At 42.8% G+C, this 27,234-nt stretch overlaps 1 protein-coding gene across 2 annotated transcripts; it reads left to right on the top strand.

Moving 5' to 3' along the window:
- Window positions 1–42: 42 nt before the first annotated feature.
- On the top strand, window positions 43–25,074 carry TMED8 (transmembrane p24 trafficking protein family member 8). Of its 2 annotated transcripts, none has more exons than XM_082835212.1 (6): window positions 43–310; window positions 13,694–13,775; window positions 19,454–19,583; window positions 21,318–21,459; window positions 21,847–22,152; window positions 23,409–25,074. In XM_082835212.1, the coding sequence occupies exons 1-6, from the start codon at window positions 193–195 to the stop codon at window positions 23,624–23,626; spliced, it is 996 nt and encodes a 331-aa protein (XP_082691338.1). In that variant the 5' UTR covers window positions 43–192; the 3' UTR covers window positions 23,627–25,074. The 2 variants fall into 2 exon arrangements, with proteins under 2 accessions (XP_082691338.1, XP_082691339.1); XM_082835213.1 differs by having other exon boundaries at window positions 21,333–21,459.
- Window positions 25,075–27,234: the final 2,160 nt, after the last annotated feature.

Here is a 27,234-nt window from a genome sequence, read left to right on the forward strand (position 1 = left end):
GCACGCAGTAACCCTCCCCGAGCCTGCGTCGCAGGCCTCCGCTAGCCAGAGCTCTCGCGACCGCTCGGGGGCCGACGCGCTGCCCCTTCCGGCCCGCGGGCTCCGCTCGGCTCTTCCCGGCGCGCTGGGCCTTCGGCTCTTTCCGGAGCCACTTGCGGCAGGCTGCGGAGGCGCTGCGGACGCGGGTTGCAGATGTCGGACCGGCGGGCGGCTGAGGGGCCGGGCGTCTGGAGCCCCGCAGCCCGCCGAGGGCCGGCGCACGGCGTCGGGGACGGCCCGGGAGTGGAGGGGAGCCAGGCGGCCGCCTCAGGTACGCAAGGCCGGGCGCCGGCGGGTGGGTGCTGCCGGCCTCGGGACCCCGCACCTCGGTGCGAGGCTTGGCCGCGCTCTGCCCCGCGCTGCCCAGAGGAGCGGACCGGCCTGGGCAGCCCCTTCGCGCGCGGAGACCCTGCCTTCGCTCCTGCCCGGGCCCGGCTCCCCCGGGCCGCGACTCCCGCCCCCGCCGCCGCCATCCTTCGGGCCTGGTCTTCCCTCGAGATTATTTTCTACTCCTGTTTCGAAATACCTTGGTTCCTGCCCCGCTTCCTTTCTCAGAACAGCCCGGATGGTAGTGACAGGGCATCTCTGACCCTGGCGCCTCTTCACCTTCAGCACGCTTGCCCATCCCTCCTTGGCTGCCGACCCCGACCCCACCGGCCTTGCTGCCCCTGCTTCTGGCTCCCCACCCCGATCCTCACCTCTGTCCCAGGTCCCAGCCTTTCCACGCGCCTCTCTGCCCCCATCCGAATAGGCAGCCTCGCCTTCCTCTGTCCAGAATCCCGTTTGCTGTAGCCTGCCTGCATATAGGGCCCCGCGCCTCACCTCGCATCCATCCTCTCCGCCTTTTAGAGTGGGCGAGATGAAAAGCGCAGTTGGAAATAGGTGGGCTCTGGGGTCTTTTGAATGAACATAGCGGCCAGAGCCAAGGCAGGAAATCGGGGCTGAAATAGGAACTTTGGCGACCCTCCTTCATTCTCCGGGACCCTCCTCTTGTTCCGGAGACTGTCTTACTTCCACCCACGCTAGTTCCTCCGTGTGGATTACCTCATTGTCAGTGTCCGAAGGCGAAAGTGTCCAGCGATTACACTTACCTTCCGAGCTTCCTTATCATCACCACACGGGATGCAACTAAAAAGATGCTCATTTGAAATACGGAAGGGTAGGTAGGGGGAGAGTACTGGGCTCACTAAGTAGCAAGTAAAAATTAAATTTCCAGTTCTGAAATTAAAATAGACACCATGAAGTATAGCGGTACAGGTGGGTACCATGATGCCTGGGTTGGAGTGTGAATCTTTAATTTACTTGGGCAAGTCACTCATCTGTGTTTGTTTCCTCATCTGTAAAATGTGGGCACTATAGGATTGCATGGACCACTATGTATGAGGCACTTGGTGCCTAAGCCACGGTACACAGTAAACTGGTGTTATCCGTTATGAGAATAAGGTCTGTTTTTGCTCACCGAAACTCCACGTGCTGTCAGAGGAGGTGTTCCTGGATGTGTATCTCCGGGTATGGTGACTTTCCCCGTCTTTTACTTCTATCCTAAATAGCTCCCATTTCCTAATGCTGCTTGGGTCAAACACACACACCCACAAGCTTTGAATCACCCAGCTTTTTCATGTGACTTTATATTCTCTTACTTTAAAATATCTAACAATTGTCTTTTTTCCTTCTTATGAACTCTTATGCTTTGTAGTAAATTCAGAATTGCTGGCATGTATTTAACATTATAGCAATAGAAATTTTAAGCATACTTTCTGAACGATTAAGCAAATGAACACTTAGGAAGTCTCATAAACATCTGTCCCTTGCATGTGTTAATATTTATAAATTAAGGATTTTTTTTTATACTTCCTCTTTAGATCCTTGTGGCAAATATACCCAAGCATTTTAAACAGAAAGGTCTTAAGAATAGTCCAGGAATGTATTGGAGGATAGTGGGTTTGTCTCTGAGTATGTCTCTCCCCACCCCCCAAACCTTGTAATTGGTTCCTGCATTCACATTTTCCTCCCAGGATGTTGATGGAAATACTTATGATTCCTTTCTTCTTCTTGCCCTCAGAAAACAGGGTGAGTGTCAATTTCTTTTATGTCATATAGGGGTTTGTTATTGTAGCTCAGAGCAAGCTCTTCCCCTTGAGGTAAGATTTGTTGCTAATAAAATAGCTAATAAAATAATAGTAATGATAGCTTACATTAATTGAATGCTTACTCTGTGCCAGAATGTGGAAAAAGATTTCCTTGTATTATCTGACTTAATCCTGTCAACAGTCATTTCCTCCCTGTTTTACGGAAGAACAAACTACAGCTGAGAGAAGTTAACTTATTTGCTCAAGTTAGGTGTGGAGTTTTTACTGTCTGTCTGAAATTGTCCCCTTGTTATGATGAGGTTCAGAATAGTTTATTTTTTATTTTTATTGGCCATTAATCAAGTATTGGCATTCTAGGGCAGGTTACGGTCTTTGCTGTCTAGGGGTTTTTAGTTTGGTAAGATGAGAGTACCCAGGAAGAAAAATCGACCATTCAAAACTTTATATAATTGGGTGTCTTTTATTGCAATTCTTGCCACACTGTGCGGCATGTGGGATCTTAGTTTCCTGACCAGGGATTGAACCCTCACCCCCTGCAGTGGAAGCACAGAGTCCTAACCACTGGACCACCAGGGAAGTCCCTATTACAATTCTTTATGTACGTACCCCCAAGAAACCAGCTTAAGGGTAGGGACAGAATCTATCTTGTCTGTTTCTCTCCTGGAGTCCTTGATGTGTCCTAGAGGTTCTGTAAATATTTGCTGGATTGTGAGACAAAGTCTCAACACAGGTTTGAAGGAGCATCAAATGAATATGAGGAATTAGGGTTGAGATATCAAGAATGCTCTTTAGGTGAAAGCAGTTCTCAACCGGCAACGATTTTGCCTCTCCCAGGGGACATTTTGATTGTCACAACTTGGGTTGGGGAGGAGGGGAAGTGCTGTTACTGACATCTTGTGGGTAGAGGCCAGCGAACCTGCTTAACAGCCTCCAATGCACAGAACTGCCCCCACAATGAAGAGTTATCTGGCCCAGATGTCAGTAGTGCAGCTGTTGAGAAACCTTGAGTTAGAGTTCAGCTGGGTTTCCAAAGTGGTGTGCAAAGCATGCATTTGGCTTAACTCAGAGCTGTATAGGCTTGGGAGTAAACTCAAAACACTGCTTGGAACTAGCAGTTTGTTTGATTGGATCTTTTTGCCGCCTTCCTCTGGAAAATGATCCAATGAGTAAGCAATAGAGGCCTAAGAATGAAATCAAAAGAGGTTTCGGGGGACTTCCCTGGTGGTCCAGTGGTTGAAGACTCCGTGCTTCTACTGCCAGGGGAGCAGGTTCGATCCCTGGTTGGGGAACTAAGATCGCACATGCCACGCGGCCAAAAACAACAATAACAACAAAAGAGGTTTCTGTCATTCTCTCAGCAATAAGAAATGAGATTGGACATTCACTTGTTATTGAATTAAGGGTTTTGATTTTTTTCAGTGTGTCTTGTTCCTTCAGAGCAGGAATTTATAATTATCCAGAATAACCATGACTTGTTTTTTAAAGGTATTCTAGGCAAAGAATACCTTTTGAGGGTCTTCGTGTTTGTCAGCTGCGGTTTTGGTAATAAAGTAAGAAAAATGTTGATGTTCTTCTGAACTAAACTCTCCATTGGTCATAGTGTTCTTGTTGTTTTATGAACTGTAATTGTTTTTAATAGTCTTTTATTTGGGGGCACCTGGGTCCTTCATTTCCCAAGAGGAGAGAGAGATCACTCTTTATATAGTGAAACTCTCTGAGGCATATGTTACATCACTTAAGAACAGGGCTTTTCTTTCTTTCATCGTTTTTTTGTTTGTTTGTTTTTTAAGTTTAGGGAGCTTTGGGGAAAATAAAGGGCAAAATCTGTTACGACCTTGAAGTGAGCAGAACTTGGTCTGGTATATATGACCCTGAGGGCTATCGATGCATGTAGACGTCAAGGACTGCAAACAGGTCAGGTGAACTTGTTCATTATTCTTATGCAGGACTTAGAGCAGTGCAATAAGTCTTTCTGCAGTGATGGAAATGTTGCTTATCTGTGGCTATTTCGATTTCAATTAAAATTTAAAAATTGGTGGTTACTATATTAGGTGGAGCAAAAGAGTGGACGTCTATGCCAAAGAGCCCCAGTGGTTTTTGGGTTTCTGTTTTTTTTTTTAAATTAATTAATTAATTTATTTATTGGCTGCGTTGGGTCTTTGTTGCTGCACGCGGGCTTTCTCTAGTTGTGGCGAGCGAGCGCGGGCTACTCTTTGTTGCGGTGTGTGGGCTTCTCATTGCGGTGGCTTCTCTTGTTGCAGGGCACGGGCTCTAGGCACGCGGGCTCAGTAGTTGTGGCTCACGGGCTCTAGAGTGCAGGCCCAGCAGCTGTGAAGCTCGGGCCTAGTTGTTCTGCTGCATGTGGGATCCTCCGGAACCAGGGCCCAAACCTGCATCCCCTGTGTTGGCAGGAGGACTCTCAACCACTGCGCCACCAGGGAAGCCCTGTTTTCTCTCTGTTTAAAACAGGACTGCATCTTCCACACTTTAAACTTCTGGAAATAAACATATATTTCTTTCTCCTTTTCTTACTTCCTGCCTCTCTGAATCCAATTACAAGTTGTTTTACCAGTAGTTCTTACATAGTTTAGCGAATATATTTAACCTTAAAAATCAAAAGCAATATCTCTTTTCACTTTTTTTTCCCTGCATACATTAAGTTGTTAAGATGCTATGAGAAGTGGCTCTTCACATATGAAAGATGCTCAACCTAACTCACAATAAGGGAAGTGAAAATCGTAACTATGCTGGATAGTTCAATATCTCACTATATGTTGGCAACGGCGTGCAGAAACACAAACTTTCATGTATTGCTGAGGGGTGTGGAAATTGATACAAATGCTATGGAGGGCAATTTGTCAATATCTTTCAAAATTACAATATATGTCCTCATTGATCCATTTTTTTCCAGGAGTTTATCCTATAGATCACACACCTATTTAATGACACAGACACAAGGTTATTATAGCATTGCTTGTAATGGTAAATGATTAGAAAGGGGCTTCCCTGGTGGTGCAGTGGTTCAGAGTCCGCCTGGCGATGCAGGGGACACGGGTTTGTGCCCCGGTCCGGGAGGATCCCACATGCCGCGGAGCGGCTGGGCCCGTGAGCCATGGCCGCTGAGCCTGCGCGTCCAGAGCAGGGGAGAGGCCACAACAGTGAGAGGCCCGTGTACCGCAAAAAAAAAAAAAAAAAAAAGATTAGAAAGGACATAAATGTCAATAGGGAAGTGGTTAAATAAATTATGGAATATCCAGCCATTGAAATATTAATCAGCTGTGGAAAAGAATGAGGAAGTTTTTTTATATATAGTTATGGAAAGGTCTCTGAGATGTTAAGTAGAAAAAACAACGTGTATGCTAGCATGTCTAGTATGTCCATTATTTGTGTGAAAAAGTATATATATATTCTTTTTATACACACATACACACTTTTTTAATGCAAAATATCTCTGGAAGACTATCCAAAACCTAGTAACATTGGAGGTAGGGACTGAGACGGGAGGAAGTTTTCACTGTATACTTTTATGCTTTTTGAATTTTGAATAATGTGCATATATTACCTATTGAGAAAAAATACACACAAGCATGTCATGAGATTCTTCACTGTGTTTATATTGTAAGTTGGAGCCATTCTATGTATCTCTTTTTGCCTTTCTGCTCATCAGGAACTGACCTCTTCTGGGGTTTTTTTATCTCGGATAAAGTTTCTGTGAAATACAGTTTGTAAATCTCCTTAGGAATGATTTTCATACAATTCTTTTGTTGTTGTTGTTGTCTTCGCGGTGCGCGGGCCTCTCACTGTTGTGGCCTCTCCCGTTGCGGAGCAACAGGCTCTGGACGCGCAGGCTCAGCGGCCATGGCTCACGGGCCCAGCCGCTCTGCGGCATGTGGGATCTTCCCGGACCGGGGCACGAACCCGTGTCCCCTGCGTTGGCAGGCGGACTCTCAACCACTGCGCCACCAGGGAAGCACTCTTTTTTTAATTGAAGTATAGTTGATGTATAATGTATAAATTACAGGTGTACAATATAGTGATTCACAATTTTAAAATGTTATACTCTGTTTATAGTTACTATAAAATATTTGCTATGTTCCCCGTGTTGTACAGTATATCCTTACAGCTTATTTTATTATGTTACTCTTTAAATCCACTACTGACTTCCTTTATTCTTGTGCTACTTTTCATTTCTGTCTAAAAATTCAACCTTACCTAAGTCTTCACTGTGATCCACTACTTACAGAGGCTGATACTGTTCGCCAGTGACAGAAAGAAGGCAGACTTGTAAAAATTCTATTTTGTTTCCATTTTATTCACTAAGGTATCTTAAAACTGAAAAGGGTAGAAGCAATGCAGGTTTCTGTTTTGAGAAATGTTAGACTAGGTAATTGGGATTATTTCTCCCACTGGGGACAATTAGGAAATAATTGTCAAAATATAAACATCTGCTTGAAGATCCTGGAAAGCTAGTCAGCTAGTCAGATAATGAATAATTATTAGGCTATGATCCATGTGAGGGCAGATGTATAAAGACAGAGGTCCAGGGCTTCCCTGGTGGCGCAGTGGTTGAGAGTCTGCCTGCCGATGCAGGGGACACAGGTTTGTGCCCCGGTCTGGGAAGATCCTACATGCCGTGGAGCGGCTGGGCCCGTGAGCCATGGCCGCTGAGCCTGTGCGTACAGAGCCTGTGCTCTGCAACGGGAGAGGCCACAACAGTGAGAGGCCCGCGTACTGCAAAAAAAAAAAAAAAAAAAAAAAAGATAGAGGTCCAAGGATGAGAGTCCAATTTGGGGTTCCTTTCTCCTCTGAGAGGATATGCTGAACTCCTAAGTGGGGAGGCTTAATGGCAAGACTGTGGAAGTGCTTCTCTGAACTAAAGCAACAGGGGTTAATGAAGTAGGGGGAACCCTGGTTAACCCCCTTTTCTCTGGGTTAGGACCATGAAAGGCCATGTTCTAGAAGTAAGGGTAAGTTAGAAGCAGGCCATTGCAAAGACTACAGCTCAGCTTCAGAAACATCTGAGTTCATGAAATTGGATTAAGTTAACCCCAGGGTGCTAGTGCCCCCAGGTATGTGGAAGAAGCAAAGGCAAATCTTTTCTGAAGGGTCACTGTAGTCTTCAAATTATTTTGACAAACAGTTTTACAGGAACAATTTCTGGCATGTATCAAAAATGACCAAATGCATGAAAAGACACAATATGAACAAAAATCAAAAGAAATGACAGTAAAAATGGATCCATAGGAGCATCAGATTTTGGAGTTACCAGATACAGACTTAAAAATAATTATATTGTAAGTCAACTATACTTCAATTAAAAATTATATTTATTATGTTCAGGAGGTAAAAGAGAAAGTTGAGAAATTTGGCAGAGAATTGAAATTTATAAAAATAGAACCAAATAGCAATTCTGTAACTGAAAAATACAGATGAAAATGAAGAATTCTGTTGATAGGTTTAACAATAAGTTATTAGACCTGAAGAGAGAACAGTGGACTGGAAGAAAGGTCAAAAGAAAATATGTAAAAATACAACAATGGAAAATTCAGGAAAGAGATGAGACATAGAGGATATGGTAAAAAGGTCTAACATTTGTATAATTGGAGTCCTAGAAGGTAAGGAGAGCAAGAATGGACAGAAGCAATGTTTGATGAGATAATAGCTATGAATTTTCCAAAACTAATGGAATCTACAGATTCACAAAGCCCTGTACACCCCAGGTAGGGGTATATAATCCACAGTAGGTACACATTAAATTAAAACTCTATAAAACCAAAGCAAAGACAAAATATTAAAAGTAGCCAGAAAAAAATTACAGTTTGCCTTCAAAGGAATAGTAATTAGACTGAAAGCTGACTTATGCACAGAGCAGTGAAAGCTAGGTTATCTTTAGAATACTGAAAGAAAATAACTACCAATATAGAATTTTTTTCAGTGAAAACAGTCTTCAAGAATGAAGGTGAAATAAAGATATTTTCAGGCAATCAAAAACAGGATTTATCACCTACAGGTAACTGAATTCTTTAGGCAGAATCAAAATGATCCCAGATGAAAAGAAAATTGCAGTTTAATCTCCCTCATTAACATAGATGCAAAAAGTCATTAGCAAACGATTAACAGACTGAATCCAGCAATATATATGACCAAGTTGGGTTTTTCTAGGAATGAAAAGTTGCTTTAACATTTTTTTTAAAAAAGTCAGCTGTATAATCACCATTTTAGTACAGTAGAGAATAAAAATTATCAGTCTAGTAGAAGCAGAAAAAAGTGGTAAAATTCAGCCTCTACTTATGATTCAAAACTCTTAGCAAACGAGGAATAAAAGGAAACTTTCTTAATTGGATAAAGCATATCTACAAAGTCCCTACAAGCAGCATCAAATTTAATGGGGAAATTTGAAAGCTTTCCTTTTGAGATTAGGAATAGGACAAGGTTGTCCACTCTCACCACTTGCTTTTCATCATTTTACTGGATATTCTAGCTAGAACAGTCAGGCAAGAAAAATATAGGATTATAAAGGAATCCTATTCAGTCTGTTACTTGCAGATGATGATTGTGTACATGGAAATCCAAAAGAATCTATAGATAATTTATTGAAATTAATAAATTTGTCCAGATTGTTGGATATAGGTCAATATGCAAAATTCCATTGCATTCATGTATACTAGCAAAGAAGTTAAATATATATGTGTGTATATATATATATATATATATATGTAATTTACTATGGAATAAAGAAACTTCAAATACCTAGGAACAAATCTCACAAAATATATGCAAAAACTTTATGCAGAAGATTATAATACATTATTATTGAGAGAAATTAAAGAATAAGTAAATGGAAGGATCTATCATATTCTTAGTTTGGAAGACTCAGTATTGTAAAGATGTCAGTTCTCCCCAACTTGATTTATAGATAAAATACAATCCCAATAAATTTCCTAGAGGGTTTTGGTGGGCCTTTTGGGTGGAGTTTGACAAGCTGGTTCTAAAATATATATAGAAATGAAAGGCCATTACCAAAGAAATGAAAGGCCAATACCAAAGACACTCAAGTAAGAACAACAATATGGGAAGATTTGATCTATCAGGTATCAAGACTTTTTAAAAAAAGTTTTATTGAAATATAGTTGATTTACAATCAAGACTTATTTTAAGGCTTTTACAGAATAGCCCAGTTAAGCCCTAGGAATAGAAATAAAAGCCTAGAAACAAAATCTTTCATTTGCAACAAAGATTGTACTTTAGAGTAGTGGGGCAAGAATGGTAAATATTGCTGGTAAAATTGAATATCCTAAGAGAAAGAAGGAAAAGGAAAAAAACCTTGATCCTTATCTCACACACCATAAACACAAAAAATCAACTCTAGTTGGACTGTAGATCAAAATGTGAAAAAAAATACAATAAGCTCCTAGACAATAATAAAGGAGAATATTTTCTGGATCTCAGTGTAGGGAAAGACATCTTAAACAGGACACACAAAGACTAATAAAGGAAAAGATTGATAAATTTTGACAACATTAAAATTAAGAACTTTGGTTCATCAAAGGACAGACACCATTAGAAGAGTGAAAAGGTAAATCACAGAGTGGAAGCAGGTATTTATAACATACAATTGACAAAAATTTGTATCCAGAACTCCTATAAATAATAAAATGACAATCCAGGGCTCAGCTTTTGGCTCAGAGGAGGCCAAGGTGCAGCTTCCTTTGGTTGTCCCTAATCCGGGTTCACCTGACACCAGCTGCCTGGACCCCACCACGCCTTGTTTCTTTTTGCTTGAATGCATTATTTTCTGTCTCTGACAGTTGTCTCCTCTGCTTAGTCATCTGCTTTTGCATGGCACGCAAAGGCTTCTTCCAAAAGGTAGCCTCAGTCCCTGACCCGACTGAGGCTCTTCACAGTTTGTTTTGGTCTCTGGTACCAACCCCAGACTTGGGGGAAGAGAATTGGAAACTGTGGGGCAGATGTTCACCCAAAACCAGTAGCCAACATAGTGTTCCCTGGTCACAGGACTGCCCCTTCAAGGCTGTGGACAGTCAGAGTTCTTAAGAGAGGATTGTAGACATCTCTAATATAACATAATTGTCTATAACAGGGAAAGATTTGAAACAGAGTCTAGCTCTAACAATAGGGGCTTGGGGATTGGTTAAAGAAATTATGGTACAGCCTATGGGGTAATATGCAGCCATTTTAAATTATTTTTTTAGTCCCTTTTTTTTTTTTTTCAGTACGCGGTTCTCTCACTGCTGTGGCCTCTCCCGTTGCGGAGCACAGGCTCCAGACGCACAGGCTTAGCGGCCATGGCTCACGGGCCCAGCCGCTCCGCGGCATGTGGGATCCTCCTGGACCGGGGCACGAACCCGCGTCCCCTGCATTGGCAGGCGGACTCTCAACCACTGCGCCACCAGGGAAGCCCTAGTCCCATTCTTATTGACCCTGAAAAATTTTCATGAATAATGTTCAATAATATTAGGTACATGTCCTTTCGGAAATATAGGTATATAAATAGAATTTTTATATAAATATTTATATAATACATATATAAATATTATATATACATTTATATTTGTACTGAGCCTTAGAATGAGTAGAAACTATGAAACATTAATGGAATAATTAATGAAAAGCTGTATTCATACCTGAGCTAGTAGGTATTATAGTCCAACTGATCAACTCATTGTACAGTATTGTCCAGTAGAAACTGTGGTCTCCATGCCCCACCCAAAGTTGATTGCTGGGGATAGGGGGGGAAAATATATAGATGTCTATACGTATACATTTATCTATATATGTAATACATATAAATATGTACATATATGTGTATGTATATGTATAAATATATTTCTGAGAGGATATGCACCAAAATGTTAACAGTGGTTATTTTGGGCTAGTGGGATTGTGTTTGGTTGTTTTGTTTATTTCTTGTCTGTATTTCCTGATTTTTCTACACTGAATAATGGATTATTTGTATATTAAAGTCTGGAAGGGTAAATGCAGAATGTTTTCTTATCTGTATTTAATTTGTTCTACAATACGCAAAGCATGTACTTGTGTCATTTCAAAAACCTAATTTAAAATCAGTAATACGGATACATGAAGTCCTGCATTTAAGTTAAGAAGTCAGTTATTTTCCAAAAATCTGTTTCAAAAATAGAGCATAGGAGAGACTGAGCTTGGAATAAGTTTATTTTTATAAGCCCTTGGAGATCTTGATTGACTTATTTAGGCCAACGGGGTAAGTTTGCAGTTAAAAAAATCTAGTGCCCAGTTAATGTCTTACGTCAAGAAATACTGTGTCCTTATTAAGAGATGATTGTCTCCATGTACTCTGCATGGTTTAGGACTCATCTGAAAAAGTTGTCCATTTTAGCTCTTTTCTTGAAATGGAACAAAGAGATGATGGAGAGAACTGGAGATGGTCGGCCTGGGAAGGAACTTGCAGGAAATGTGATAGCAGGCTGTAAATATTTGAAAGGATATTGTGGGGAGTAGTGATCGAAGAGCAGAATTTATTAGGAAGCGAATTTTACTTAGGTCAACATAGGGAAGAACTTTTTATTCTCATTATCTCTTGGTGAAAAGGGCCTCTTCACAGACTAGGGGACCCTGGGGAACGTCTGACTTTTGTCTTAGACTCAGTTCCTTTGTTGAGAGGTGTAAAGAAAACCTCAGTCCTCCTGTGTTTCTCCTGTACTCTGTCACACAGCCACATTCTCAACACTTCTGACACCAGATGTGTGGAGTTTTTTCCCCACACCAAGCAACTCTGCAACACCAGCTGGGTGTCCTACAATTTAACTCAATTCTAAACACCATCTACCTGGAGATAGTGTCATATCCCACTGGTTAAGGGCTCAATCCTACAAGATTGCTCCCATCCCACTTCAGATGCCAATTGCCAGTAGTAGTTCCCCAGGTTACCCACAACTTCTGTCAGACTTGACTACAAATTGGTAGTTCCCATGACTTCCTCCCCCTTGGGTTTGATTAAATGCCAGAACAGCTCAGAGGACTTACGTTTACCAGTTTATTAAAAGATATGGTAAGGTTACAGATGAACAGTCAGATATAGAGGGCGAGGTCTGGGAGGGTCCCAAGCGAAGGAGCTTCCGTCCCCACAGAGTTGGGGTGGGTCACCCTCCTGCTATAGAGATGTGTTCACTGAGCTGGCCGCTCTCCAAACCCAGTACTTTTGGGATTTTTATGAAGGCTTCATCATGTAGGTGTGATCAATCATTAACTCCATTTCCAGCCCTTCTCCCCTCTCTGCAGAAAGGATGGTGGGGTTGAAAATCCCAAGCTTCTAATCATGGCTTTGTCTCTTTCTTTACCAGCCCCCATGTAGGGGCCCAAGAGGCACCTCATTAGAACAATAGACATTGTTATCACCCAGGAAATTCCATGGAATTAAGGAACTCTGTGGCAGGAACCAAATCAAAGACCAAATATTAGAACAAAAGGTACTCATAGTGCTCTAATCACTTAGGGAATTATAAAGGTTTTAGTTCTGTGCCAGGAACTGGGGGCAGAAACTAATATATGTATTTTCTATTATTTCACAAGAGGAAAATCAGGTAGCATAAGCTGTAAGGTCTTTCTACCTATGAGAATGTGAGTTGACAAAAAGAAAATAGATCCTATTCACATACAAAAAAAAAATGAGACTAAAGTTGAATCACAAATATTTACCTGTCATTTATACTTTTATGTTGCTACCAAACTCTGAAATTTTCAGTGTTTGAGGTTTACATCAGTAAGTTATATTTTATATTGAGAAGTGAACTTTGGGCTTCAGTTTTTTTGCTGTCTTAACTAGAGGAGGTTCACCAGGGGTTATCTAAACACACTAAACCATATGCTTTTCTGAGTGCTCACAGGAAAGGCTACATGAATACACCATGAAACTTAGTAACACCTAATGGTTAAGAGCATAATTGCCTGGGTTTGCATCCTATCTCTATGCCTTAGTTTCCTTACCTGCAAAATGGCAATGATAATACCAGTCACAGGCTTGTTGTGAGCCTGGGAAACTGGTCTTCATTGTACATTTCACCTGTATATTCCTTGACGATGCTGAGCAGTTATTCAGTAAGTCATTGGTGAATGAGTGAGTGAGTAAATGAATGAAATTACAAAAATCCTTTACCTGACCCTGGATACAGTGATCTGATGTGAGCTGATCGAATGTAGAGGTGGCACTCTCTACTTTGGCACTGAATTCCAGTTCATTTCATTCTACATTCCATTCTGTCCTCTACGTTCTGCCTAGTTTAACCATTTGCTTTCTGTGAAATGTGATCCTTGAATTAGGATGAATTCTGTGGGGACTTGTTTTGGAAAATGACATTTTTTTTATGAGTAGGTTATAATGGTCTGAGAATACTTGGACGTGATGACTTGAATAATTTATGTACTGGGGCTCCCACAGTATAAAGTTTGTGCCTAGATTATTTTTAGAAAGAGAAAGTTGGTTGAAACTGCCAGATTTTTTAAAAAGATACAAGATAATTATGATTGTGTTCCTTCTCCGGTATTGAATTTTTCTTCCCATGATTTTCTAGAGAATGAAGATCTAGAAGTCACCAAGGTCACCTCTCTAGCAGCTTCTGCCTCTGATCCGGAACCCCATTCCTCATCCTACAGGTAGGGACAGCAACTACTTTGGATATAATGCTTCTCGGGGTTTTATCTTCTGAGATAGTAATTGATGAAAGAAGTGAACAGTGACTTTAAGGGGGAAGACAAGATGAAGTGAAGAGTATGGAGTGTTTTGTCATTAATTAATCAATCCTTAAGTGTGTTTAGGGGGAATGCAGGTCTATTTCAGGTTATAAAATTTTCTTTAACTCTCAGAGAATAGAACTGTAACAAATAGTGTAGTGTCTTCATTTATCTCCTCTTGAAGACCAGGTTAAAATGTTAAAACATTAGAAATGGATCCCAGGGACTTCCCTGGTGGCACAGTGGTTAAGAATCTGCCTGCCAATGCAGGGGACATGGGTTCGATCCCTGGTCCGGGAAGATCCCACATGCCATGGAGCAACTAAGCCCGTGTGCCACAGCTACTAAGCCCCCACACACACCACAACTGAAGGCCATACGCTCTAGGGCCCGTGTGCCGCACCTACTGAGTCCGCATGCTGTAACTACTGAAGCCCACACGCCTAGAGCCTGTGCTCTGCAACAAGAGAAGCCACCGCGATGAGAAGCCCGCGCACCGCAACGAAGAGTAGCCCCTGCTTGCCGCGACTAGAGAAAGCCAGCGCACAGCAGCAAAGACCCAACGCAGCCCAGAAAAAAAAAAAAAAAGAAAGAAAAAGAGTGTCCACAGGTGGACTTTCAAGAAAACATGTGTTTGGTTTTTACCCATAAAATGCACACACACACAAACACAGTGTTGCAGCCACGATGATGATCTTCAGGTTGTCATTCTTAATTTCCCTCTCCACCCATCTCATCCTCCTGCCATCACTGATATTAGAGTATATAGCAGAAAGGGGATAGTAGTACTGTGCCCTAGAATAAGTGGAAGCCACAAAACATTAATGGAATAATTAATGAAAAACTGTTATTTTGGAGAATGCTGAGCTAGTGAATATTATAGTCCAACTAATCAGCTCATGGTGCAGTACTGTCCAGTAGAACCTGTGGTCTCCATGCCCCACCCAAAGTTGATTGCTGGGGGTGGGGGTATGTTAAGATTTCTTTTTCTTTTGGCGATGCCACACGGCATGCAGGATCTTAATTCCCTGACTAGGGATCGAACCTGTGCCCTCTGCTGTGGAAGCGTGGAATCTTAACCAGTGGACCACCAGGGAAGTCCCATGATATTTTTAAAATGTTATTTCTTAAGTAGAAATTATCTCTTCTTACCGTTGTATATGAAATAAAACTTTTTCCCCCAGAATTCAGACAATGGAAAATAATAATAATTAATATAATTTTAATACAGTTGGTGATAATAATATAATAGCCACCCTTTATTGAATGCCTCTCTGTAATAATGATAATAAAATAGTTACTTTTTATCAAATATTTCTGTTCGTTCAATACTGTACTAGGTGTTAAAATGTATTATCTCAGTTAATCCTCGTAACAAACCTAATAAAGTATTTTTTTTAAGATGAGGAAAATGAAACAGTGAATTTAATAATTTTCCCAAGTTCACACAGCTTTAGTTTTGTTTACTCTAAAGCTTATTTCTCATAAGTAGCAACAGAAGGGTTTTGAGATCTATGCTTAGAGCTACTAGGTTATTACATATAAGGATACTTTTAGAAGACATAGCCTCCTCCAGGCATTGATTATTTGAGATAATTCATGTTCTCATCAAATCCTGTGAGAAGAGTGTCCTTCTGTCCTTCCGTTTTCCTACCACCACGCTTTTTCTGCACATGTTGATTCTTGTTTGTTTGTTTTGTGGCTATGGCCCGTGGCATGCGGGATCTTAGTTCCCTGACCAGGGATCGAACCCCTGCCCCCTGCAGTGGAAGTGCAGAGTCTTAACCACTGGACCACCAGGGAAGTCCCTGCACATGCTGATTTGAAGGATCCTTGGGAGATGGCTTTTGGTACAGAGCTGATTTTTTCATACTAAGAGTAAATAAATTTTTTGAGTGAAGAATATAGACTATTCTTAGAAAAAAGGAGATAAAAATTTCAAGTTTTGTTTCTAAAATCTGATGTGTGAAGAAAAATAATCCAGCATGCATGACGCCTGAAGTCTGGTGTTTGTGTTTTGTATATTTTAGAAATGGAAACGGCATGACTCTTGATCTTTTCTAGTGAGGCTGGCTGGCCAATCTCTCCCTCCCTTTGGGATGGCCTCCTTGCTCTGGGTTAGCATAAACCAGAAGGCTTACAGTGAGAGTTTTTCCTTTCCATGGTTTATCATCTGCATCAAGTGATTCGCAATTTATCTTTCCCAAAGTACCTTTCACTAATTCTTCAGAGCATAAAATGCTAATGTGAATATTAAATTTATGCGTGTCCTGTTTAAAATATTTTTTAAATAAGCAGAACCATATTTGTGCAAAGTAGCATGCACAAAGGCAAAGAAGAAACTACATTTTAGATGCCATATACAATAAGGTCAGGCTGCTGGTCAGATTAACTATTGTGTTCTCACATTCCGAATAGTCCTCTTTTGTTCCCAAACAAAAGTTAACTTATACATTTATTCATTCAACAGATATTTATTGAGACCCTGCTATTACCTGGCAGTGTTCTAGGCACTGAAGACACCACAAATGAACAGACAATCCACATCCCGGGCCTCATGTAGCTTATATTCTAGTGGGGGAGGTAGATGGAAAAAAAGTATACATCGTATTTCATAGAATCTAAGTTGTCATCAACTATAAGATGTACTGTTATTTTATATACCACCAAGAAAGGAAAGAATGCCCAAGATAGGCTAATAAGAGACCTCCCGCAAAAGCCTGCACCTTCAGTGAAAAGAGAAACGAGGAAAGAGATTGCTCCACACAGAAAAGGAGAGCAGGGCAACTTGAATGTCTCAACCTTGGCGCTGTGTAAGGGGGGAAAAATACCTCCCCTGAGAATATGAGCCACAAGTCTGTTGTGTAAATTCACTCTGCCAGTGTGGTCCAAACAAAACTCTTAAACAGAACATAATTCAAGTCACCTCAGTTGGTAGCATTCCCAAGCCCTGGCAGAAGCAAATGCAAATCCCCTGAGGAGGGATTCCGTGTCACTCCAGGCCCACGGCAGTTTTAAGATACCACCAGTTTTTAGGACATCCTGTATTTCAGTTGTATTAAAATCTGAAAACAAATATGCATATCGCAGTCAACAAAATATGGTGCATAATATGTCAGGCAGTCATCAGTGCAGTGAAGAAAAATGAACAGGGTACGGGTGTAAAGAGTGATGAGCCAGGGAGGGGAAGCCTCTCCCAAAGTGATGGCTGAGCAGAAACCTGAAGGATGGAAGGAAGCCCTGAGTAACTGGGGGAAGAGTATTCTAGGCTGAGGCCATAGCAGGCCCCCAGACCCTCAGTGGGGGAGAGCTTGAGGTGCTCGAGGACTCTCAGAGATTCAACAGGCCATTGTGACTGGCGTGGACTGGGCAAGGCAAGAGGAGGTCATTCTAGGAGATGAGGTCAGAGTGCAAAGGGCCTCAGGGTTCCATGCGACAAGCTTGGCCATGGAAGCTGTTAGTCTAGAGGGAGTAAGACCCAGTCCCTGCCATCAAGCTCACCTCCTAATAGAGGAGGAGACATAATAAGTAGTGCCAAGGAACCAAAATGGGCTCTAATTTCTGGGTTTAAGAGAATAAAATAGGCTCACAGCCTAGACCAATGTACAGTTCACACAGAATAATCAACCACAGCTCTGATTTTCATAGTAACTACCTCTTGTTTGTTCTGAGGTCAATTGGAGTGACTTAGATATTCCAAAAGATGGCTCTGTTTTATCTGAAGAAGAGGTAATTTATAAACTAGGAGTGATCTTTCTTGTTTATGTTAAAAAAGAAAGAAACTAATGAACTCCAAAATAAGCCCTCTGTTTCCCCGTGCAGTTCGTAGTGCTGTTTCCCAGTTGTTTGCTCAGCCTGTCTGAGGAAATGGACGATACCCTAAAGCAGCAGTTCTCAAAACTTTACACTCTTGAATTTATTGAGGACCTCAAAGAATTTTTGTTTATGTGAATTATATCTTACAATGTTTACTATACTAGTAATTAAAACTAGAAAATTAAAAAATAGTTATTCATTTAAAATAATAAGGAACTCATTACATGTTAATATAAATAACATGTCTTTAATGAAAAACAATTGTTTTCCAAAGAAAAAATAATTTAGTGAGAAGAGGGATGTTGTAAATCTCTTTAATGTGTGTCTTAACAAAAGACAGTTGGATTCTCAGATCTGCTTCTGCATTCGTTCTGTTGTGATATCATATGTCATGTAGTCTCTGGAAAACTCCACTGTAAACTCTTGAGAAGATGAAAATGAAAAAAGGCAAATAATATTTTAGAATTATTATGAAAAGATTTTGACTTCACAGACTCCCCTGAAAGAGTCTTAAGGACGCCAGGGGTCCCTGGACCATACTTTGATAACTGCTTGTCTAAAGACTCCACGCCACCTTTTGTTGGCGACAGATTTCCAGGAAGCCTGGGGTATTGTGCTACAGCCCCGGCTCTTAACTCACTTTCTGGTCTCTCCAAAGCCAGAAGAAATGGAAGAGAGCATAAATTATTCCTTTGCTTCTTTAAAATCAGCTATTGGAATAGTGGTTTTCTTTTTTTTAATTTTATTTTTGGCTGCGTTGGGTCTTCGTTGCTGCATGCGGGCTTTCTCTAGCTGCGGCGAGAACGGGGGCTACTCTTCATTGTGGTGCGTGGGCTTCTCATTGCAGTGGCTTCTCTGTTACGGAGCACGGGCTCTAGGTGCGCGGGCTTTAGTAGTTGTGGCACGTGGGATCAATAGTTGTGGCGCATGGGCTTAGTTGCTCCATGGCATGTGGGATCTTCCCGGACCAGGGCTTGAACCCGTGTCCCCTGCATTGGCAGGCGGATTCTTAACCACTGCGCCACCAGGGAAGTCCCAATAGTTGTGTTTTAAGTTATTGGGATAGTAGATTAATGTGCTTAAAAAAGTGAACTGGGTGTGCTGTGGATATCAGTGATAGAGTGTGAATGGAAACGCTGAATGCTCCTGGGATAAGGCGGAGAGGGTTGCCTTGCTAACCAGTCTGTACTTCCTTTGTTTTGTGATCGGTTTCTGGCTTAGGCGAGGCCTCCTCCCTTTGCTTCTAACAGCAGCTTTATGTGTGGAACAGACCTGGGATTCTAACTCTTCTTTTGTTGAAATTCTGTGCAGAGCAAATGGCATCGGTCCCAGACTGAGGAATAAAAACCAGACCTGCGGTCTATCTCAGATGACTGAGCTGTGTGTTTACCGTGGTTCTCGGAGCCTGGGATGTGGTGTTGTCAGTCTCGAGCCCTCACATGCTGTCACTGCTTCATTGTAGGCCATTTCAGCCCTGGGCGGTGGTCAGCTGAAATGACGGTGGGCCCAAATGCCAGAGGAAACAGGGGTTGGGGGTACCCTTTGAAGGTTTTTTTCTTTCTGAGTTTCTCCAGGACCATTGTGCCTTTGAAAAGAGTCCTTGAGGGGAATTCCCTGGCGGTCCAGTGGTTAGGACTCCACGCTGTCACTGCCCAGGGCCCGGGTTCAGTCCCTGGTTGGGGAACTAAGATCCCACAAGGGAACTAAGATTTCACAAGCCACACGGTGTGGCCAGGGAAAAAAAAAAAGAGTCCTTGAACTGACATGCTCTCTTTCTCTGGGAGGCCACAGATGGTATCTCCGGTGAGGGAGGATGCCACAGAAGATCAGCAGAAGGCAGCCAGTGCCATGGAGGCACAGGCCTCGGTGGAACAGGAATTGCTGTCTGCAGACCAGGCCCAGGTCCTCAGCAAGGTAGGGCGCACATTCTTACTCTCTCTCTGAAAAGCACTAGTTTGTGACAACAGAATTTAGATGCATGTGGGTGGGTTGGAATTAGAAAGCACTGTCATCTCAGGTTTAATTATTTGGGGAATGATCATGTGTATCCTCCCCAGGGCCCATCACTGTACTAGCACCCAGTAAGCATCTATTCAAATAATGAAGTGTTATAATGAATGTTCCCATGTTGTCTAAAATCCACTCGATGTGAGGAAACTTCAACCATTGGATTATGTGTTAGTCTCAGTTTTCTTGTGGTAGATCTACTCGGTATTTATGGTAAAGATTCCATAGAAACGGTACCAGTAGTAGTGGTCTCCCTGCCATGGAGGGATGGGTTGTTCATACCATTATTAACACATATATTAGAATAACAAATGGTGTCAGTAAAGACAATGCCGAACATTATAGTTACATTTGTATGATGCTTTAGAGTTTACAAAGCATTTTTATCCATAATATAATACTTCATTTACTCCTGAGAACAACCCTGTGAGATAGGTACCATTATGTCCCCAATTTAAAGATGAGGAAACTGAGGCTCAGAGCTGTTAGTGACTTTACCAAGTCTATGCAGCTAATAAGTTGCAAACTAAATCTTTTGTTTAACCTCTGTAAGAGGAAGGACTCATTCAAGCAAGTTAGTCAAAGTCTGATTTACCTCATTTAACATTGGAAATAAGAGCTGAAGAACTTAACTCTTCAGAAACAGATATTATGAGAAAATAGTCTGGGAGGATTACAGCATTCATTTATTCATTCATTCATTTATGCAAATATAATTCTGATTCCTTAACTGGACTGCTGTCTCACCGATGTGCTCTTCCGTGTTGGCAGTAGGCGTACATTTCTTCTTGAGTTGCTTGTCAACTGCTTGGAGAAGGGGTAGGAAATTAAGTCATAATAGCATGAAATAGGGGAATGGTAATCTGAGTGGTTTGAAGTGAAACCCACTAGGGAGAGACTGCAGGCTCCTGCCATGGGTCAGTGAGGGCTTTGTGAGTATCGAGTGATATTTGCACTTACATGCAAGTTAGATGTCAGGCAGCAAATATACTGTTTAAATGCAAATCCTGGGGCTGGTCTAAGGTGAGATTGTGATTATTTATACAACATTGTTAGTGAATGAGACAACCTATAGGGTGAGACATCCAAGGTGTGCCATGGGTGAGAGAGAGAGACAGAGACAGCCAGAGAGTAGGAGCCAGATTCTCTCTCTGCAGTACTTTGGTGAACTGATTGACAGTGACCTGGAAGTAACCTGTGGATGGAAATTGTAGCAGGAGGATGTGTGGCCGAGTGAAGGTTGAGCTAAAGCCCAGATGCAAGAGCTGTCCTGAGAGGAGCCGAAGGGAGAGACTGTGCAGGCATGGCCCAGAAACGCTGCGCCCAGAAATGCTGTCGATGGAAAAGTCAGTAGCAAATTTTGAGGATGTTCTTGGGCAAGGATTTTATGAAGGGTCTGAAGTGGGAAAGTTGCAAAAAGCAGGAGAGAACAAGAAAGAAGCTTTAAACTAGGGAACATGTTGATGGCATTAAAAAAAGTTGGTAGAATTTATTAGCAACCTGTGGCTGGAGGAGAGAGCAGGAATGTTGACTAGCACTCAGACTGTGAGTTGGGAGAGTGGAGGTAATAGGGCAGGGGAGGCAGCCTTCAGGTGGAAAGAGGCTAATTGGAATCCGCCTTTATATATGTCCTGTAACCAGAGTTCTCTTGTGCAGATGGCCAAGTACCATGGTCTGCCAAGGTCTGGGGACATCGTTATGATCCAGTCTGAGCACACAGGAGCTGTAGATATTCTTTCAGCTGATTTGGAATCTGCAGACCTTCTGGGGGACCACAGGAGAGGTGAGACCTTTGGGGGTGTGGAAGGTGTGGTTCCCAGTGGGTACTTAAAGAAAGGCAGACAGACAGATGGAAGGAAAGAAAGAAAGGAAGGAGAAAGCGTAAGATTACATAGGTGATTATATTACAAAAGGAGGAAAAACAGCTAGTGTCTGAATATTACATTCTGGATAGAGTACCAGGTATATATATGGTACGTAAAGAGACTATTTCTTAAGCTGAGTAGCTGACACACCTCAGGGCAGTGCTCTCTCCTTCCTTGTGAAAAGAAGTCAGGGAAGCCAGTAGGAAGAATGTCTTCGACTATGGCAACCTCCCTAAGCAAAATGCCGGGTGTGGCGGCATTTCCTCCGGGTCTCTTTCTCGGTGGTGAGCTGCCTGTCCTTTCAGTCTCCCCGCCTCTGATAGCACCTCCGTGCATCTGGACCTTTGCCAAGATGAAGGAATTCAAAAGCAAGCTGGGCAAAGAGAAGAACAGCCGTCTGGTGGTGAAGCGGGGTGAGGTGGTGACCATCCGGGTACCTACCCACCCAGAGGGGAAGCGTGTCTGCTGGGAGTTTGCGACCGATGACTACGACATTGGCTTTGGAGTTTACTTTGACTGGACCCCTGTAACCAGCACTGACATAACGGTGCAGGTCAGTGATTCCAGTGAGGATGAGGATGAAGATGAGGAGGAAGAGGAGGAGATTGAAGGTAAATTTAATTTTAACATAATCTGCAGTTTCCTTTTCTGTCTCAACCTAATTTGCAGCGATCACTTCCTGTGTTGTACCAGTCGTCCTCTTCCTGGGAATGCAGGTGAAGAATCCCTTTCAGCATGGCAAGCTAAGTTGAGTGATGCAGGTCAAAGTCAGACCCTTAAAGAACATTCTGGTGGGGTGGCTTTGATGCCTTAGTGGAAAGCTTCTTTTCTTTTTAATCAGTACCTAGCCGTGTCCCCCAAGATCTCCTTGGGGACAGGGATAGGTTGGGGGCAGGAAAAGGGGTGGATCCGTGCTGGTGTATGTATGGGCAGTGTTTTTCAGATCACATGTATAAATCTGAGATTATTTTATGTTTCTCTCTTACTTGTGGGATATTTACATTTATTCTTGGTCTGGAACCAAACTGAGTGTTTACAATTTGCTAAATGTACCCATTCTCTCCGCCCTCCAAACTGTCACAGCTGCTTGACAAGAGCAGTTTTAAAAATAGTCTCTGTGCTCTGTTCCAGCTGTTACTTGCGGCGCCTGCTCACATGGCCCTGAAGCCGCTTTTTTCTGTTTGTTTGTTTTGTAGTATAAGAGTAGGTTCTAAGCATTAGCCTTGTTCCTTTATTTTCCCGTATAATCTTACGGGAAAGATTAAGTCATTAAGTCATTCCCTTAACTTGCTTCTTCATGGAAAAGCAAGTCTGCAGGGAAATCTGCATGTATTCAGGGAGGAGGAGAACCTCAGATCTTATTTGCTGCCCTTCCGGGGGACCAGTAGGAGTTCGGGGTCACTCCATATAGCACTTTCAGCATTTCAGCACTTTTCCACTTTTCCTACCTCCTTTAGCTAGTTCTTTTACCTGTTGGATGAAAAGATGTCAGAATTTTCCCTTCTAAGTATCTTTTTCTCCCCCTTGGAAATTTCCAGATACTCTTGGAGCTAGGAAGGCTCTATAAGGCTAAATCACTGTTTCTCAGTGCAGATACTACTGGCATTTGGGGTGAGACACTGCTTTGTTGAGAAGGTACTATCCCTATATTTAGCACTCCTGGACCCTTGAGCACTAAATGCCCGTATCACCCACTTGTCACTCTGATGGCCCGAAGGCCACCAGACATTTACAAATGCCCATAGGAGGGCAACAGTATCTCCCCTGGGTGAAAGCCACTGGGTTACCTGGTCCATCTTTTCACCCTCAGGTAGGCGTATTTGGTCTCTGAACTCATATCCAGACACTCTGCCTTTTGCTCATGCAGACCCTGTCCCAGCTGGAGACGTGGAGCGAGGCTCCAGGAGCTCCCTGCGGGGCCGCTATGGGGAGGTCATGCCCGTGTACCGGCGGGACAGCCACCGAGACGTGCAGGCCGGCAGCCACGACTACCCTGGCGAGGGCATCTACCTGCTCAAGTTCGACAACTCCTACTCCCTGCTGCGCAACAAGACTCTCTACTTCCACATCTACTACACCAGCTGAAGGCCCGCTGGGACAGGGGGCAGGTGGTGTTTGCTGGCTGGAGCAGGCTGCCAGCTGGGGCCTCTTGTTTTGGATAGGCAAGAGCTCCCGACCCTCACGCCCTGGCTGGCGTGCCTGACTGTTGACCCCATGTAGCTTTTCCCCCTCCCAGGCTTCTGCACATGGTGGTATAGTGCCCCTGTTCCGTGGTCCCTGACTCACGCTCTTCTGGCTTTAGACTCCAGCAAAATCTCTCTGTGGAGGAAACCATCAGGCAAAAGCCTGAAAGGAAGTTGGGTGTTGCGTTTTAAATATAGTTTTGTTTTGGTACAAGGTGTATTATTTCAGTTGCTGTTCTCTTCTCTTCCAGAGCTTTTATTGCAGATGTGTTTAGTGGCACCCACTCTCTTCACTTTTTGAAAGGGCTGGAAGAGAGCAAAGCACATTGTCCATGAAGGAGCCCAGTTTCCTGGATGGAGAAAGCTCTGTCCAGCCTCTCACCACTGCCATATTCCCACCTGCTGTTTCTTTGTGGTCTCTAGCACAGGCTGGGAGCCCTCACTGCCTCTGGAGGGGTGTTATTAGTCCTAGTGGTTTCACTCCACCTCTTTCTCTCCTCTTTTCCCTTTTCTAAGTCTGTGTCTTTGCCATTACAGCAAGAACTTCCATGCAATCCAAAATGATGATCACTGTAGTCTAAGGTCTTCTGGGAAGAAAAACTGCCTCCAGTTTTTCACTTCCTATTTCAAGATGCACTGGTGGTCGAAGGGGAAAGGGTAGAAATTAGGTACTGGATTGATGTCAGAACCCACATTTTTGAAAGTCAAGTATTACTAAATTATTTTTTTTTTGTATAATCAAAGAAGGAGGGGTACAGTCTGAGAGAGGATGTTAAAAAAACAAATAAAACAACACTCCAGATTTCCCACGCCTTTTTTTTTTTTTTTTTTTTTTTTTGGTCTTTAGGAGTGTTATTTAGAAATTTTGCTTTGGAACCAGTCAGATTTCCAGAGTTTCTGGATTTAGGTTTCTTGCGTTGAGGGCTCAAAACTTTTGGTGTTCAAAGTCTCTCAGGAAAGGTGATAATGAAACTTCACTGTTGCTGCTGGTGTATTTGTTCTTTAGTCCCTGGCGACTGCATTTTCCACCCTGTGGGCCCTGAGGCCCAGGGTGCTGCAGCCAGTGTCACCAGAGCAGGGGGGTGCCCAGGGCCCCAGCGGAGGAGGGGGCAGAGAAGGGACCACTGCGATTATCTGTACCTCCTTCTTTCTTATCCCTTGTGTCAAGCCTGTTCCTGCCTTAGGATTTTGAGGAATAATTAGATTTATTTATTACTTTATTTATTTTTAAAGCACATTTCATTTTGCCTTTGAGACAGTTTCCGTCTGTTTCTCAGAAGGCTTCCATCTGCTCTGAGCCATTGAGGGCACCTCTTCTGTGGAGTCAAAGCTGACGATTTCAGGAGAAGTGGGGAAGGGATAATGTTCCACTCCTGCAGGTCAGTCCTGTAATGCTTTGGGAGGAGTCTGCCCCTTCTCAGATGGATGGATTATGCCAGCTTACCCCAGCGCTCCCTGTTAGGAATTCTAGATTGTGAGGGAATCTGCCCATTTGCCCCAGATTGTGCAGAGGACTTGACTAGCCAACCAGAGGCATCCTGTGATTCTAGGACTTCAAAGTCCTTTGTCTGCTCTGAGGAGTCAGCTTCTTCACGATGTTTCCTTTAGCTCATTCATTCCTTGTGTGGGTGCCTCACACCAAGTTTTCCCTCTGCACAGAAGCAGAAACTCAAAGAACAGGGCTTCTCACAATAGGTCTGTAGTGGCACCTACGTTATGAACAAAGGGTGATACAGCCGCACCTTCTGTTCCTCTGGGGGCAAAGCCCCAAGTAGGAGAGGATGCTGTGGACCACCATAGCGTCCGCATCCTCTGAGCGGCCTCATACCTCCATTATTTTATATTTGAGTGCATTTTATAGAGGATTATACTGGCCCAAATTTATATACCTTGTAAGAAGTTAGAAATTATTTTAGTGACTGCCTATTTGGGCAGTGAAAGCAAACTTGCTCTGCGTCATCCCATCTGGTAACTGTATGACTGCTCTTTTCATCACTGAAGTTGAATCACGCCTTAGCTAATTGAGTAGAATCTTTATAAAATAATTTTCTACTGAGCTGTTCTCCAGTCAGCTAAAGCCTGGCTTATTTTTCCTGTTTATTATTGACTTCTGACATTCTCTTAAAATGGAGCTGTCAGGCCATTGGAAGCTCCCTGGGATAACATTTATTGTTGTTTATTTTTGCCATCAGAGCCTGTACTTATTTTCTTTGGAATCCTAGTTCTGTTGCATCAAGGAAGCCTGAGGGACTTGTTTCCAACGCCTCTGTGTGCCTCTTATTGTCTGGTCACTTTTGAAGTCCTGGACATTGTTACATTTCATTCTGTACTGGTGTTTCATTAACAGTCCGTGCTTCTTTGATCCATTCACAAAAAATAGGTAAATTAATTCACTATCCTATATTAAGTATCTGAAATTAGTGAACTTTAGGGACAAAATATTACTTAACAAACACAGGTAATTACTGAGAATTTCATAGTCCACCAGACCCTAAGAGGTAGTCACTTCCTTAGTCTCTCCCTGTCTGAGTTTACAGAACCAAACAATCAAATGAAAATCATTGCTTTCACCTTCACCGTCTTCTTTAGAGGATAAATAAGTATTGACATACAATGGAAAGAAGGTACTTCACAGTAGGAGAGAGCGTGGAAGTCTCTCCACAGAGTGGCTGAGTTCTTAAGTTTCTTCAGTTTGTTCAGTTTTGCTACTTTGTTGAGAGATGGGGCTTTTAGAAAGTTTAGAGTATTAATTTTTCCCAACATTTTATTTTGAAAAATTTTCAGCAAACAAAATTTAAAAGAGGGCTTCCCTGGTGGCGCAGTGGTTAAGAATCCGCCTGCTGGGCTTCCCTGGTGGCGCAGTGGTTGAGAGTCCGCCTGCTGATGCAGGGGACACGGGTTCGTGCCCCGGTCCAAGAAGATCCCACATGCCGCGGAGCAGCTGGGCCCGTGAGCCATGGCCGCTGAGCCTGCGCGTCCGGAGCCTGTGCTCCGCAACGGGAGAGGCCACAACAGTGAGGGTCCCGCGTACAGCAAAAAAAAAAAAAAAAAAAGAATCCGCCTGCCAATGCAGGAGACACGGGTTCGAACCCTGGTCCGGGAAGATCCCACATGCCGTGGAGCAACTAAGCCCGTGCGCCACAACTACTGAGCCTGCGCTCTAGAGCCTGCGAGCCACAACTACTGAAGCCTGCGTGCCTAGAGACCATGCTCCGCAGCAAGAGAAGCCACCGCAATGAGAAGCCCACGCACCGCAACAAAGAGTAGCCCCCACTCTCTGCAACTAGAGAAAGCCCGCGCACAACAATGAAGACACAACACAGCCAAAAATAAATAAAATAAATTTTTTTTAAAAAAAGACTGTTTAAAAAAACTTTTAAAAGAAGTATATAGTAAGCACCCTTATGTATATCCAGCACATAGATGTTAAAATTATAAACTGCTAATTTTTAAACAAAGATGATTCTGCCATTCTGTTCCTTTTGACAGGTATTCAATAGAGTATGTTCC

The sequence above is a fragment of the Leucopleurus acutus genome (genome assembly GCF_964270905.1).
Source record: "Leucopleurus acutus genome assembly, chromosome: 1".
In the NCBI taxonomy this organism is placed as follows: domain Eukaryota; kingdom Metazoa; phylum Chordata; class Mammalia; order Artiodactyla; family Delphinidae; genus Leucopleurus; species Leucopleurus acutus.

Excerpts from the sequence above, each read along its gene's own strand:
- TMED8 (XM_082835212.1), top strand. The coding sequence starts at position 193 with ATGTCGGACCGGCGGGCGGCTGAGGGGCCGGGCGTCTGGAGCCCCGCA. Across the intron at positions 19,584-21,317 it reads AGGCCCAGGTCCTCAGCAAG|AGTTCTCTTGTGCAGATGGC; the intron begins GTAGGGCGCACA and ends TCCTGTAACCAG. Across the intron at positions 21,460-21,846 it reads TCTGGGGGACCACAGGAGAG|TCTCCCCGCCTCTGATAGCA; the intron begins GTGAGACCTTTG and ends CTGTCCTTTCAG.